The following is a 14740-nucleotide window of genomic DNA, read 5'->3' as shown; positions in this document are numbered from 1 at the left end:
GGTGCTTTGCTCTGTTTGTCCCTTGTGCTGTCCTGTTTCTATCTTGTCCCTCCAATGGCTTTCTATAACACGGAGTTGTCCACACAGCTGCCTTCTGCCCCACCAGCAAGACTGCAAGACAGAGAAGAAAAACTGGCTGCAGCCCTGGATGAACAGAGGTGGGAGCCAAGTGCTGCCGCGGGGGCAGGAGCACCGTTTCCTTTTTTGCTCTGCTGTTAACAGAACTGAGCAGCTGTGCAGGAGCCCTAAAATTCTGTATGCTGAATGCAGAGAGGCAGTTGTAATGGCAAGAGTTGGTAGAGTACAGCTTGTGACCCACAGCCTGTCCTTGATACAGGGATGACTGTCCTAGACCTGTCCATGGAGTGTGGCAGGCACCCTAAGGAGTTCCTGTCCCTGATCTGTGGTGGATCAGCAGCTTCCGTGGTCCTGTCTGTGCCCCATTGCATAAGAGCAGGCATTCACAGCAGTCTGTTGTTTGTCCTCTGCTTGAAGGTTACTGAGTCAGTGTCTAACCTGTCACTGGGACTTTCCTACTTGTGGCTGTTTCCCCAGCTCTTACACAAGGGGGAATTTGGTATCAGCTGAAGAGTTTGTGGTTGGCTGCTTCTCCCCATCTCAGCCACTGCTGGTTTCACCTGCAGTGAGCCACCCACACAGCAACAAGAATTACAACAGGGTGAGGAACGCTGGAGTGCCTCTTGGGGGGGGGGGGAAGAATTTCCACACCCGGCTCAGGGCTGTAACTGGTCCCCCATTCTTGTCCAGGTCCTCTAGAGAGCTGCTGTGAGAACCAGGTCTGCTCTGGCCAAGGTTAGCCCCAACATCTGCCCTCTTGGCCTCTGGTGAGTGAGATCTCCCGGAGCTGGCTCTGGGAGGCTCTTGCTGTGCTGCAGTCGCTGTCCAGTGCACCTGCCTGGCGGTCTCTAGGCTTGAAGGTTATGGAGGACAGTTCAGTGCTGGGCGGCGCTGCCTGCTTGAGGCTCTCCAGAAGCACACGGTATGCTCCTCCACAACGTGAGCTAGGCAACAGAGCCATCATGTGCCTTGTTTCCTGCACAAGGCAGGAATTAGGACCTGCGGTTTAGCCCCCATTTCACAGCCTTGCTCCGAGCTGCTGCAGAAGCACCAGGGATTCTTCCCACCTTTGCAGTTCTTACGAGGTGTCTTATAAACCTCCACCTGCGCTCCTCAGCAGGAAGGACCAACGCATTCAGCTGCTGTTTGTATTATATCTATTTTGCCAGTTACCTGCCATCGGTTTAGCTTTGTGCTGCTCTTAGCACGTTCCAGCTTCTCCACGCTCTCTTCCCAACTTCTGCACATGCACAGTGGCAGGGAAGGGGTGTGGAAGCCGGGGCTGTGCAGAGCTGGTACAGAGCAGCAACCAGCGGCTCAGCTTCCTTCTTTGAGCAGGAGCCTCACACCACAAGCAGTCACTGTGGGGCACAGCATCCCCTAGCCCCTGCTTTTTGTAGGAACAAGCCTCAGACTCCTCTTCTTGCAGAGTGCTGGAAGCATTTCCCAGTACTGCTTTGGGTGCAGATACACTGATGTGACCCAATTTCATCGCATTAGTCCCTGTGTTCTATGGAGCCAATAACCCCGTATTTTGTACTTTTTTAGCCTCAAACAAAGCAATCTCCTGCCTTCTGCCACCTTCCAGTGAACTCCTAACGCAGCATCATAGCAAAGCCACAGCTTCACAAAACTTGGACTGCCCAAGAGTCTCACAAAGCCTTTCGGCTTCTCTGTGCAGGATTGTATTTTGAGTTTTTGGAAACACTGGTTACTTTGGAGCAATCTGTTTCCAAGAAAATCCTGTGTATCTTCAGTGTTATTAATATGCCCCAGCGTATTAACATTATCTAGGTGTTCCTGCTCCGGCAGGGGGATTGATCTTTCGAGGTCCCTTCCAATCTCTAGCATACTGTGATACTGTGTGATATCGCAAGGTGCTTCCCTATCTCTGCCTGTTTGTCCAGCCTGTACCCCCCCCCCCCCCCCCCACCTTGTCTCCTAAAGACACAGTGACGTGAGAAGCCAGGCTTATGTTGGGCCTGTCCTGTGGCTTTGGGATGGAGCCAGCGGTGCTGCTGGTCTGTGGTCTGCCATGCCATCACCTCCTGCAGCTTGCTGCTCGCCGCTGGAGGCAGCTCTGCCCTGCCAGCCATTAGCTCTTGCTCTGCAAGTGCCTCTGCAGTGTGAGGTTGAAGGTAGCTCCTGTGTTTTCACCCCATTAGAGGTGGCAGAGGGCTCCAAGGCACACTCAGTGTGGAGGATCTGCTGTGAGAGCTGGTGGCCGGGCAAGCTGCTGCAGGGCCGAGGCGTGCTGGCATGTGACAGCTGTGGCAAAACAAAGATCAGAGAGGCTCAGGTGGGGCTCTTGCCATAAAGAGCTCTGTGCCAGCAGCAGGGTTCTGGCCTTGGTGCATCCCTGTGAGCAGAGACCTGGGGACCAGCTGGTGGATGCTGGCTCTACATGGGTCAGTTTCTGCCAACCTGTGTGGAAGGAGCAGAGAGTTCTGGCAGCGCTGCTGACTCGGGTGAGCACTGCGGCGTATGCGATGGACTTGCTGACCCCATGCAGGGTCAGAGCTCTTTGGAAGCACAGACATGCAGTGTGTGACCTGGGACCAGTCTGAGAATGGCTGCGGTAGGGGAGGGTGGAGAGCATGGGGCGCATCAGTTGATTAGACCAGAAAAGGCTGATGTTTAGTTTGTGAAGCTGCAGGAACCCAGCTGTGGAGCAGGGCTCCCATGGAAGCAGAGGACTGCCTGTGGGCTATCTGCAGGGGTCTCAGCTCTCAAAGAGGGCTGGCGTGGAGGCTGTCTTGGAGAAAGCATGCTTTCCTGTGGGCTGAATGTATTCAGCATAGCGAGGCATCTGGGAGATGCTCTGGGCACAGTTTGCATGCTGTATGAGAGCTGTAGGTTTCTGTTTCAGATGGTCAGGGTGAGCTCACAGGCACAGTCATTCCTGTTTCTGTTTACCAGCATGTGTCTGGTGATTTCCTAAGAGAAGATACAAGCCTCTGTGTGAGCAAAATGTTTACAGACAAAGCTCTGTGAAGGTAAGCCCTTTTCCTCTGGCAGGAGCCAAAGTGGTGTCCTCATGCTATAGCCTTCATGCAGAATGGCTTCAGACTTGATGTATAATGGGGAAAACAAGAGGCTGAGCCCAATGTTGGTGGCTGCAAAGAGACAACTGGTAAAAGCAAAAGGGAGGCTGGAGGGCAGGGTCCTGGGGTCTCTGCTGGTGGCACTCAGCATTCCCCAGAGCAAAAGCAACGCATTGCTTCCTCCTCTGCAGCATCCTGCCAGCTCCCAGCCTGCCAGCTGGGGGGCTTTGTTGTTTTTCAGCCTGCTGCTTTGCTGACTAACACCTCTGCTTTCTGCCTGGCTCATTCATGTTTTACCCCATTTCATGAGCTTTGAGGTGGTTTCTTCTATTGCTTTCTCTTCCACTAGAACACTGTTACTTGTGTTTCAGCTGTTCTCCTGCCATGCTTTACTCATCGCTTATCGTAATGTGCAATTATCTTCCTCCTAAATGTCACCAGCTAGTAAAGGCGCCTTTGACCCTAGTTATACCAGCTGCGTATATTTGACAATGCAGAGGATGTTGTTTTAATTCCATTGTGGCAGGAACAAAACACAGATGTAGTACTGTTTGTGTGGAATTTTCACCCCCATATCATGAACTTGATAACTGCAAGTATCACTAATTCTCTCTTCGAGGGAATGGAAACGTCAGCTCTGACTATTACTTCCTCTGTGTGTATTTATTCCTGCTTATAAATACTTAGAGATGTTGTCCTTCCAGTTGTGGCAAAATGCTCTTGGGTGATCAATAGCTTTAGCAGAGTCTACCAAGACCTTCCTGCTGCACTCTTCACACTTCCTTCTGGTGAATATGTGATTACAGCTGGATGAAAGCAGTTGCCTCTCTTCTCAAATCAACATAAATCTGTGGCAATTGAACTGCTTCAGGTCTCCAAGTGCTTTACCTTTGGGGCTGGATTCAGCTGCCCTGAAGTGTCATGGAACCTCAGGTGTAGAGAAGTCAGTGCCCTCACAGCACAGAGCAGCTCTAGAGCTGTGTGCTTGTGGAGGTAGGCACTGGGCACTGAGCCCACTGACTTGCATTGTTCTGTGCAGGAGATGCACCTATGTACTTTGCGCCAGGTGGGAACAAGTATCAGGGCCCCTAGAGATCCTGCGTGTGTGTCCTACATGATGGTTCTTCTCAGGCTGTGTACGGTGGGTACAGTCCTCAGCAATGAAGGAGATCTGATGGGTCACACTGTGCTGGGCTCCCAGCGCTGAAGAACCAGTTGGATGTTAAGTGTTTGCTCTGCAGGGGCAAGACTATTTGTTGCTCTTCACATTGGATTACTTGCACAGCTTCACATGTGCACATGCATGTACTTGCACATGCACGCATGTACAGGCACTATGTACTGTACTTAGTCTGACCAGCCTGACTCTCCCATGTCTGTAATTTCCCTTACAGGTACCTCAGGAGCCCTGAGGTCTGGGTGAGAGTTGGCCCCAGCTTGGGTGTGCATCTGGTGCCTCAGGCTGCCTGGCTGGTCATGCTGTGCTGTGCCAAGTCTTTGTGTGGTGGGTGCAGCAGGGGCTGAGCACAGAGCCTGCTCACCCTGCACCCAGCTGCTTTGTGCCTGCTTCGCTGCTGCAGTCTCCTTGGGTTATTCCAGCTCCTTGTTGTTTACCCTCCTACCACCACACTCTGCTGAGCATGCAAAGCCTCCTTCTAGCGCTGCTCCATTCCCTCTTGCCCAAGGACACAAGGAACATGCACTGGACTCCTTGCAGCCCCCTTTAAGGTACACAGGGGTGGGTTGGCCTGCCCTTCCTCAGTGTCAGCCTTGCAACCTACAGAGCTCCAGCGCAGGCACGAGCTGCAGGCAGGAGGGCAGCGCAGGGGTGAGCCCCTCTCCCCTGCTGGAGCCAGACCAGCTCCCTGCCTGTGGTCTGAGGATTGGTGCTGCTGCCCTGGGCCCAGAGACCATGCTGGGGACAGGTGGAAGTGCAGTGCAGTGGTTCCTGTCTCCGGTGGCATACACACTGTACTATATACTTAGGTTTGGCCATTTAACTGATGCCTCCCCACTGCAAAGCTCTAACCCACTAGCCCCACTATGGCCTCTATGGCCTTTTAGATTGGAGGCTTGTGAGTTTTTATCTGCTCCCCCACCTTTTTCTCACATGAGAGGAACAGAGCAGAGCAATACAGTAATAAATGCTGTGTGGGTGTTTAGACCCAAATTCATTGCCTCCTCTGCTCACCACATCCTTCTATCTGCACAGTAATACTGGTGCAGTGGTGACGTCAACCCCCATTTATCACTGTATTCCAATACCTACAGCCCGGGTTGTGCACAAGCAGGCTTTACCCTTACTCAGTGCTCATGAGACCCACCTGCTCTGCAGCTCCTGCGCGCACAGCATCCGCAGTGGTGATTTAGCCAGGCCAGCCATGGACGTGTTGGAAGGCTGAAGTGGACAGTTGAGAGGACAGGGACAGGGCAAGGTAATGTTCATGCTTCCTCCAGCTTTCGCTGCTGCCAGTTTGCTACTGCTTGATATCTGTGACTTCACTGTAAAGCTTTCTTGTAGCTGACGTGTCCCTTGTGCCCCTACTGTCGTTGCTGTTGGCCTCTACTGGACACCTAGAGAATCTTTCTGTCTCCCTGTTGCTTTGGCTTTGTGCTTAGATGGTGGTATACACTGACAATCAACTTTTCTTCAAGAAGAAAGCTCTGTTTTTATACAGGGGGTGACTGAGGGGCTTGAACGGTTTTTTGCCTGGATGTAGCAAAGACATGTATTTCTCATGCTTGGAAATACCGAGGGGGCTGTTTGGTTTTGTTTTTTTCACTTCAACTGAGTTCTTAATTAGGGTTCTTTTGGGGAAGTTTGGTAAGTATCTACATTTCCTGGAGACATTTCAAACTTTGAGCTCAGACTGCAACCATCTTTGGCGGCTGATAGCACCATATTACCAGATCCTTCGCTAAAATCATCTTTGTGTCTGTAAATGTCTGTCTGTATTGGTCATATTTCTTATCCTCTGGTATATCAAAACCTTGTAGTATCATTTACATGTGCGCATCTATATGAATGGCTGATCAGCTTTATTCCTGTGCTCTCACACAGTGTTCCGTAGGACACTACAGAGTTTGCAGCAGTGGTGCTTAGCAGCTGTACAATGCTTGACATTTTATAAGAATTAAATAGCTGTGTTTCAAGGATGCACGAAGCTGTCTCAGACCCCCTGTTTCACAGAGAAATTGAAGTGAGGTGGTAGAAAGGACTTTTCTAATGCCAGACAGGGAATAAGTTCCTGCCTCTGCTCGTTGCCAACTGCCATTCTTCCCTCCAAGTGAACAATCACACGAGCAAGGTGCTGTCACATGGAAGCAAATGGAAGAGTGTAACAAATGGAGGGATGTAGGAAAGGCAGGGGCCTTAATCTCAGGCTGGGATTGAAGCCTGCAGAGGGCCTGACTGAAGGAAGCCTCACAACAGGGTCCGCTATCCATCTCTGTGAAGCCATGAGGTCTTTCAGCCAGCAAAGACCACAGAGGCACTGCTGCAGAGCTGCGTCTTTCCCAGCTATTCTGCACATGAATCCGTGTCTCGTCATAACAACCTGGAGCACAGCCAGGAGGTCAGACTCACAGCACTGCGCTTTCTGTGGTGCACTTCGAGGTAGCAGTGCTTTCCCACTACACTGAGGTAGGAAAACTGTGCAAGAAGTGAAGGGGTAAGTGCTGGACTCATCTGTATGCACTGGCAAGGGTAAGAGACGGGACAGTGGAGCCTCGGGTGAGGAAGTATTGCCTCCTTCCATCCTACTGCTTTTCTGTCTTATTATTGCTACCGTGCTCTTGCTCAGGAAGCCTCCTTCTAGATTACAACCTTCTATGTTAACCTCTCTCCAGTGTGTAACGGCAGCCTGTGATATCTCCATAAGACGTCTTCCTTGACGAGCTTGTTGGTTTGACTTTTTCCTGTTCAGTCCTTCCTGTACTATTGGATTGATGGTACAGGCTATTCTCTGAGCAGAGGAAGGAAAATAGGGATGGCACTTCAAAGAAATCACAGTCCAGCAGCTAAAACCAGCAAAGGCTTCCCTTGCATTGCTCTGGCCATTTAGGCAGGAGTGGGGATAAAATGAGGGAGCTACAGAAGTGGCTTGAACATGAAACACTGGGGCACTGCCAGTTGGGTTCTGAAACAAGCACTGGGGCTGCAGAGCCCCCCTAACGGCCCAGCCCTTCCTTCCCTTGCTGAAGAAGAGGCAGCAAGTTGCCTTTCGGCCCCACAGGGTGGCCAGGACTGCAGAGCATGGCAGTCGTGGGCAGTGACACGGAGGTGGGCTCTGCTGCGGGGCCCCGCGCCGTGGCCTGCGCTGGGGTGCAGCCAGGAGGGCACAAGGGCTGAGGGGAGCAGGCGGCGCGCTCTGGGGTGGGAACGGGCCCGTTTGGGCAGGTTGCTGCCCTCCTAAGCCAGGGCAGCCCTGGATGTTCTGAGCCCAGCAGTTACAGGTTCCAGGTATTGCCCAGGGAGGAGGAGGAGGTGAAAAGGCAGTGGCCAAGTGCATGCGTCGTGTGTCCAGGGCAAGTGACACGGTTCTTGTGCGAAATGTGCTGCGAAGAGGAGGGGCCTCGATGCTGTGAAGGCACGACCAGAAGCTGCCTCGGGAGCCTGCCCACCTTGGGGCATCTGCTCTTGTGGTGCAGGTGGTCCTAGCATGAGGTCAGGTGAGAGGTTCCGGGGGGCAGGAGAGCACTCAAAGGAATGAGAACTTGGAGAAGAGCAGTGGGAGGATGAAAGGGAGCACAAGGTGGGGTTAGACAGTGGCCTGGGTCGTAGTAATCAGAAGCCACCAGAAACGGCGGTGGTGACAATCGTTACCCTACAGAGAAAGCTTGAACTGGGACCAGAGGGGTCAGGAAAAGGCATTTCCTCAAGGCAACGTGTGGTGCACAAGGAAGGGCTGGAGTGTGGGGAAAGAGCTCCTGTCCTGCCGCTCGCAGCAGCTGGGGCAGGCTGGCAGGGGCCAGGAGCCATGCCGAGCTGCAGTGTGCGCTTCACCCGCACAGTGCCTTTGGCAGGAAAGGAGGGGCAGCAGCACCCCGGCTGCTCCCAGCGGAGGCCTGCGGCCGTGAGGCGTTTGGGGCACCTCCCAGGAGCCTCCTGATCTCATCTGGACCCTGGTGCCTGAGAGCAAGGCTCAGCCCGTGCAGGGCTGCAGGGGCTTTCTGGGGGCTGCTAAATTTATTTTGCTTTCATTATTTGAGTAACCCTGGGAAATTTTTCAGCACCACAAATGTTCCGCGGGTGGGAGAGGCCTCGCTGCCGTTCTCTGCTGAGTGACGGCCTGCAGCTCGCTGCTGGTGCTGGGGAGGGACGAGGCAACCAGGACCTGCTCCTGCACTTGGGTCACGGCACCCGGTATCGGTATCGATCCGGGCTGGGAAGCGGAGGGACTGGGAGCAGCCTGAGGAGAAGGACTCCCAGTACTCGGCAGGGAGCTCATTTTGAGTCTTCCCATGCACATCTGTGTGTTTCCGTAAACGTTAAATGCTGTGAAAACACAGCCTTAGTGTGTTATGTGGCTTCTGGGGTTGGTCTTGGAGTGGGGGCTGTGGGTTGAGCAGTCATTCGTATGCGATGCTGTTTCCTCATATTGTTGTAAACATCCTGCTGTCCTTTTCTCTGCAGGTTCTCTTCACCAAAGTGCATCAGGACAGCGTTTCCCTGAAGTGAGTACTGTACATCATTCTTTTCTGTGCCATATGGGAAGCTTTTTAGTTTTTTTACTGGTTTGCCTTGCTGGAGTCTCTTAACCAGGAACTCCATGCTTATTAAACCATGGGTAGAACAAACCAATGAGCTCTCTCTCACAAGCTGTGCTTATACAGACCCACAGTGACATTCAGACTATGACTAATTCACTGTACAGATATTGAAGCCACAGCAATGTCACTTCTCCTATTCGCAAACCATTTCTAGTTGCAGGAAACCACTGAAGAAAACATGGGTTAGTGCTTAACTCAAGTGCCTTCCTGTTGCATGGATAGACTGTGGCTGCAGTCGCTTTCCTGACTTCTCTGAGCACATGCTGCTGGCAAGGAGCAGAGATTTCACTGACTTGGTTACCAGCAATTGGCAGGGCTGTTGGTCACTCTCCCTAACCCATGGAGTAGGTACACACAGGATGACTTGCCTAAATCAGGCGCTTTACTTTTAGACATTTAAATGAAAGCAAAATTAATTCTACCTCAACTTTTTATCATACGAGAGATGGCAGAGATGAACTTTTAATTGTTTGTTTGGGACTTTTTAAGGTGTGTGGTTTTTTGGTTTTGTTTTGTTTTGTTTCCTACCCCCCCCCCCCCCCCAGGACATCCAGTCAGAATCACCATGAGGAACAAACTGTGGCTCCAGAGTATTTCCTTCTTCCTCTTACTCCAGTACAGTAAGTTCCCAGATATCTCTCCCAGGCTGTACACCCATAGGATTTATCTTAGTGGCTTATGACAGAGGCGCTGCTGAGATTTGCATGCTACTAAATTGTCATGGGATAGCAAACACAAGATAGGATGCCAGGGGAGAAGGTTCCATGGGATAATGAGTTATGCAAGAGGCTCCATGGGTAGTAGAGGGCACATGCAAGGAGATGCACAGCTGGGCAGAGCTCAGCCTGACTGCATACCACCCAAACCCCACCTTTGCCATAGGAAAAGTTCTGGTGGCCAAGACTAGGATATCCCTGGGGCTTATGGCTGCTGTTGGCAGACCAGCCAGGGACAGTGGAGTGAACCTCTCCTGGTCCAAGCTCCCTTGCTCAGGGCTGCACCGTGCAGTCAGTGTCATTCCCCCAAACCCCCTTGCTGGTTCCTACTCACCAGGCAGGTTCCAGCTGACTCAGAGCTGACTTTCTGAACAGGTCAGCTGGGCAGAAAAAGGCAGCTACTGCAGTGTCTGCAGGGAGCAGGCACAAGTTTAGCATTTACAGGCTTTTCTAGGCAGGGCATTGGACCTGCTCCAAACCAAAATTAGCAGAAAAGATGAATTCTGAGGTTTATCTTCCTGCCTTGCAGGATCATTGTAATGTCTGGTCTGAATTTTGTGTAACACTAGCCAGGGAATTATCCTATACTAATTTCAGTTTGGACCAAGCTAGAGTCTTCTATTAAAAGTATTTGATTTTTGTTTCTGATGCTACCAAGGATGGACAATTCATCCTAGGTCAGACTGGGTTTGGGACACTTAATTATTTCCTTTACAGTAAAAATCTGCCATCTTCTTAATTTTGTTAACAGATTCTTGCCCAAAGATACACTTGCAGCTTACCAGCTACTTAAGCATAATAGTCCATTTGGCTGATGAACATAACAGCATAGAAGAATACTAATTAGCTATTTTATGAGATTATTAATCTCATGAGGCTGGGAGCAGTCCTGATTGGGGGGGGGGGGCGGGAACGGACGGGACACGACCATGTTACATGGATGTAACAACCTTGACATCTTTCCCTGGATGATGACAATTTTATTCCCATCAAAGAGGGGTGATACTTTACGTGGAAGAGTTGAATAGTCACTGTAGCAGGCATGGTTTGCACCAGCACCTCCTACAGGCCTTTCCTTACTGGCGTTGTAGCAGTGTCTCTTGTCAGTCCAAGATGCGACATGTTAGGAGAGGACTCACCAATGCAGACGTTTCTCACCGTGCCGCTGTCTGCTCTGCCATGAAATCCAGGGAGATAACTTAAGTGTGTTATGCACAGAACAGCAGTGCTGTTGTACAGTACACTCCAGATACCGATACATGAGCAGAGCTCCTGCAGAACAATTAGAAGAGCATAAAAACTGCTTTGTGAACGCTTTCAAATTAGACCATTTTCTTATTGACCAGTATAAATCCTACCATTTCCTCTTAAGTTCTCTTTAGAAGTCTGTTTCAGTTTCAGTGGTTAATACGTTGTGCCTGTCACTTTACTATCAGAATGATTTATGGAAGTTCTAGTAACTACAAATTTGCAATATTTTTTTTTCCAAAATTCCATTAAAAGTATATTCCAAGCCCCTGGAGCTGGACACGAAAAGTAATGATGCTGCAGATAGCAAGCTATAGAAACATAGTGTGCAGAGAGCGTGGTAGAGAAAGAATTACTAAAATACTACTTTTTAAAATGTGCAAAATGCCCTGTCCATGCCATAAATGAAAGCAGTAAAGAACAGAACTCGGTTTAGGAAATGGTACCACTAAAATTGTTTCAATATGCTGCTGTTTGTGATGGGGTAGTCATGCCTCGTGCTGCATAAGCCAGGGCTCTTGCAGAAATAGTATGTGACTCTGATATAGTGACTGTATAAGAGGGGACAGAGATAATTTTGGCAATTTGAGCACGATCTGAGCAGCTTCTGCATGCTGACATGCCATTTGCTGCCACCTCATTTTGAATAGATTTTTGTTTGACACTTACCTTGCTGTCAGTGACTTGCCTTCCTATAGAGGTGAATACATCGTGCTCTCTAAGACTGGAGATTTCGGGGGGGGGGGGGGGGGGGGGGCTGTCACAGAGTCTGTTACCTTCAGATTTAGTGGGAGTCCTGAGGACTCTGTATATTGATATGAAGTTCTGCTTGCTTCACCATGGAAGTTGATATTGTGTTTTCTCTTTCCCAACCTACAGCTACATGTTGTGAAAACCTCACTTGTTTTGTGGACTATGTACAGACTCTGTCCTGCGTCTTGAGGAATGACTTGGGTGCCAGTTCATACAACCTCACTGCAACATGGTGTGTCTCAGTAGGATGAGTAAAATGAAGTTAGCAGGAACTTCTGAGATGACCATAGCACAGCAGTGTCCTTCTGACCCCTTTGTTAGGTAGAAATCTTGTTCTTGCTGCCATGCTGGTTTTTACTAGGTACTTCACACTCAAGTTGTCAGCTGGCATTTCCCTTGGCAAAGGATCCCTGGTTCCTGTGTCCACTGACTACTCTGCTTGCCACTGACTGCTACACTGCCTCTGGTTTCTTTGGCATTGTTTTCTCTCCTGCCCTGAGAATATCTTGCCTTTTGCTGCTGTTAACAATGGACTTTCACTCCTGTGTGCTGGAAGGGCTCCTGCAGTTTGTCCAAGCTTCATGTGGCTGCCGCTCTGCCCCAGCAAGGAAGTGGGTGCAGTCCTGAACTGTGTAGCCCTGGTCAGCAGCTTTCCTTTCCACAAACACTTTCCTACTGTTCTCAAAGATCTTAAGCTGAACAAGGAGAAGGGCAGGGGGATAGACAGACAGCAGATGGACACAAAAACTGTCAAAGTTCAAACATATATTTTTATTTGAACATGTTGCTTTTATTTTCTCATCATTTCTGTGCCTGGTGCTTTAGTCAAACTACAGCATGTGGCAGATGTGGACTTGTTTGTGTTTTTTGGTGGTTTTTAGGGTTTCCGAGGAAGTTCCAGAAAACACTGTGGCTGCCTGCAGTCTCCTGCAATTGTCCAGGAACACCAGTCACACAGAGTACATGTGCACTGTGGATATGACTGAACTGCTGGCAGATATCAAAGTCCAGGTGGATGTTACAGAGACAGCTGATAAGCAGCATGTGCTTTCCAATGGCTTTTATATGTCTGAGAACAGTAAGTAGAAAAATGGTGGATTTCATAAATACTGTCTGGCCTTGTACCTGTCCCCTAGATAGTCTGGGCAAGGAGCAAGTATGGCAGGCAGTGCTGGGGGCCTGTGTTTGGTGTGCACTCACCTACACAGCACTGTGCTCTTATTGTAAACTACAGGAACATTAATGCTTGAGGCTGAGCTTAGGGCTGACTTGGTCTGAGTCTTTTTGTGGGGAAATTTCTTTTCCCCCATGAAGCAAGAGTGATACATTTCTACCTTAGACCAGTCTCATATGTAGACTATGCAGGTGTTTGTTCTTGGCTAGAACCTGAAGGCCAGGAGGAATTGCTTTAGTTGCAAATGCCACAAATGTCCTCACAGGAAGCCCAAAAGGCTCTTGCAGCGGATACCTGAACCAGCGTGACATTGTGGGTGGCGCAAGATGTCCCAGACATAATGGATGTGCCAGTTCTGTCTGGGGTAACTCCAAACCATCTCTTCTGCATGACAAGATTTGGATGCAGCAATTCAGTTGACTTGGTGGAATGCTGGTGTGTTCCTAGTTGTGCCGCAAACTGTGACAAGAAGGGGTGGTTAGCCAGGCAGACAGGCGCTGTGTAGCAGTGTGAAAAAGGATTTATCTACTTGGATTCTTCTCAAAGTAAACTTTATTTGAGAAGTGTCATCTCTTTAAAAAATACCATAACATTTCAGGAAAGCGTCTTGTCTCCATTGACAGAATATTGTGGTGCTTTGCATGTCTCCTAGATGTCCCCATGCAAAGGCATCATAGCTTAGTGATGGACCCTGTAGACCTAGGGCTGGAGTTTGTGCATTACTGCTTTTGGACATAAGAAAACAGCCTGCAGGGGATACAGAAGCTTGTCTTTTAGGCACTTACGACACAGGGATTTGCACTGGGTTTACGCAGTGTCCACTACCGTCAGCTTTTCCTGATGTCTCTGTTACGCATAGTCACTGTACAAGTGACTATGACTACACAGAATCCTCCTATGCCATGGGAAGAACAAGGTGCTGTTTCCCAGCTGGTATTAGCCCCTTGTGCTATCTTCTCCTGTTCCTTAGTTGATGAGGAGGTTCAGAGACAGGCAGAAGGCACATTTAGAGAGATGTGCTGAGATGTGGGGTTCCGTGCATAGCGGCCCAGTCTGAGAGGCAGCAGTGGTGTTGATGTTGTCCTGTGGAGGGGGGCCCCACCCTGCCAGGGCACTTTTGCTCCCTGCCTGCTCTGCATTGCTGATACTATGCTGAGCCACCCCTTGTCTGCAGTAATGTTGGGAAGGGTAACACCATCCTGTCTTTCAGTCAAACCACAGCCTCCATTCAATCTGACTGCTGTGTTCTCAGAGGGTTACAATATTTCTTGGGAAACCATCTACCAGAACTTTCCTTTCTACTTTTTGAATGAGGAGCTGGAATATCAGCTGCGTTACAAGAGAAGGACCGACACCAGGGAGGTGAGATGTCAGTTTACCATCAAGTAGGATGTAGTAGCGAAGAGGGGGCCTTCACAACCAGGACAGGAGCACTGGTGGGGAGGAGGGTTTTCCTGGTTTGGAAAAGGCATCTCTTTGCTTGCCGGGACTCAAAACAGGTAAAACTGAAAAAAGAATTGAGAAGCTGTTTAAGAAGTACTAGGTCCTGTGGGGAAGGCTGACAGTTCATTTACTTCTCGTGCTGTCCTGCATGGAAGGATCCCTGAGGGCCCCATGCAGCTGCTGCCCAACCAGAGCACAGCCTTGCAGAAACAACGTGAGAGCAGAGGAAGTGACTTTGCAGGGCTCCTCACTGGGCAGCAGTGAGGGTAATCTAGGAGCAGTCACTCCAGCCCTGAGTGTTTGGTGTTTCATCATTCACAGACTTGGAAGACTAAAGCTGTTCATGAAGATAAAAGGACACTGGTAATTCTGCCATGGGAACTCCAGGCAAACACTGAGTACGAGTTCCAAGTGAGAGCCAGACCCCGAGAAGGCACTAGTTATCATGGATTTTGGAGTGAATGGAGTCGTCCGCTGTTGTTGACAACTGGCCCTGCAGGTACATACAACCA

At 50.0% G+C, this 14740-nt stretch overlaps 1 protein-coding gene across 4 annotated transcripts in view; it reads left to right on the top strand.

Annotated features, from left to right (window-relative positions):
• Positions 1-5185: 5185 nt before the first annotated feature.
• The window catches only part of IL21R (interleukin 21 receptor), a 16510-nt gene continuing 6955 nt past the window's right edge, over positions 5186-14740 (top strand). Inside the window, exons 1-7 of one of the 4 annotated variants that reach the window (XM_057398017.1) lie at positions 5186-5557; positions 8758-8798; positions 9440-9514; positions 11738-11843; positions 12493-12689; positions 14038-14147; positions 14550-14727. In XM_057398017.1, coding sequence (XP_057254000.1) covers positions 9460-9514; positions 11738-11843; positions 12493-12689; positions 14038-14147; positions 14550-14727 — 646 coding nt within the window. In that variant the 5' untranslated portion in view covers positions 5186-5557; positions 8758-8798; positions 9440-9459. Of the gene's footprint in view, positions 5558-8368; positions 8494-8757; positions 8799-9439; positions 9515-11737; positions 11844-12492; positions 12690-13995; positions 14148-14549; positions 14728-14740 lie in introns of those variants that run through there. The other 3 variants (XM_057398016.1, XM_057398014.1, XM_057398015.1) reach the window with 3 other exon arrangements.

Source organism: Pezoporus wallicus, unplaced genomic scaffold (assembly GCF_028554395.1).
Source record: "Pezoporus wallicus isolate ANWC-B61680 ecotype Strahan unplaced genomic scaffold, APGP_CSIRO_Pwel_v1 contig_6274, whole genome shotgun sequence".
NCBI lineage: Eukaryota > Metazoa > Chordata > Aves > Psittaciformes > Psittacidae > Pezoporus > Pezoporus wallicus.
The sequence above is the reverse complement of the archived record's forward strand: the minus strand, read 5'-3'. Positions and strand labels throughout refer to the sequence as shown.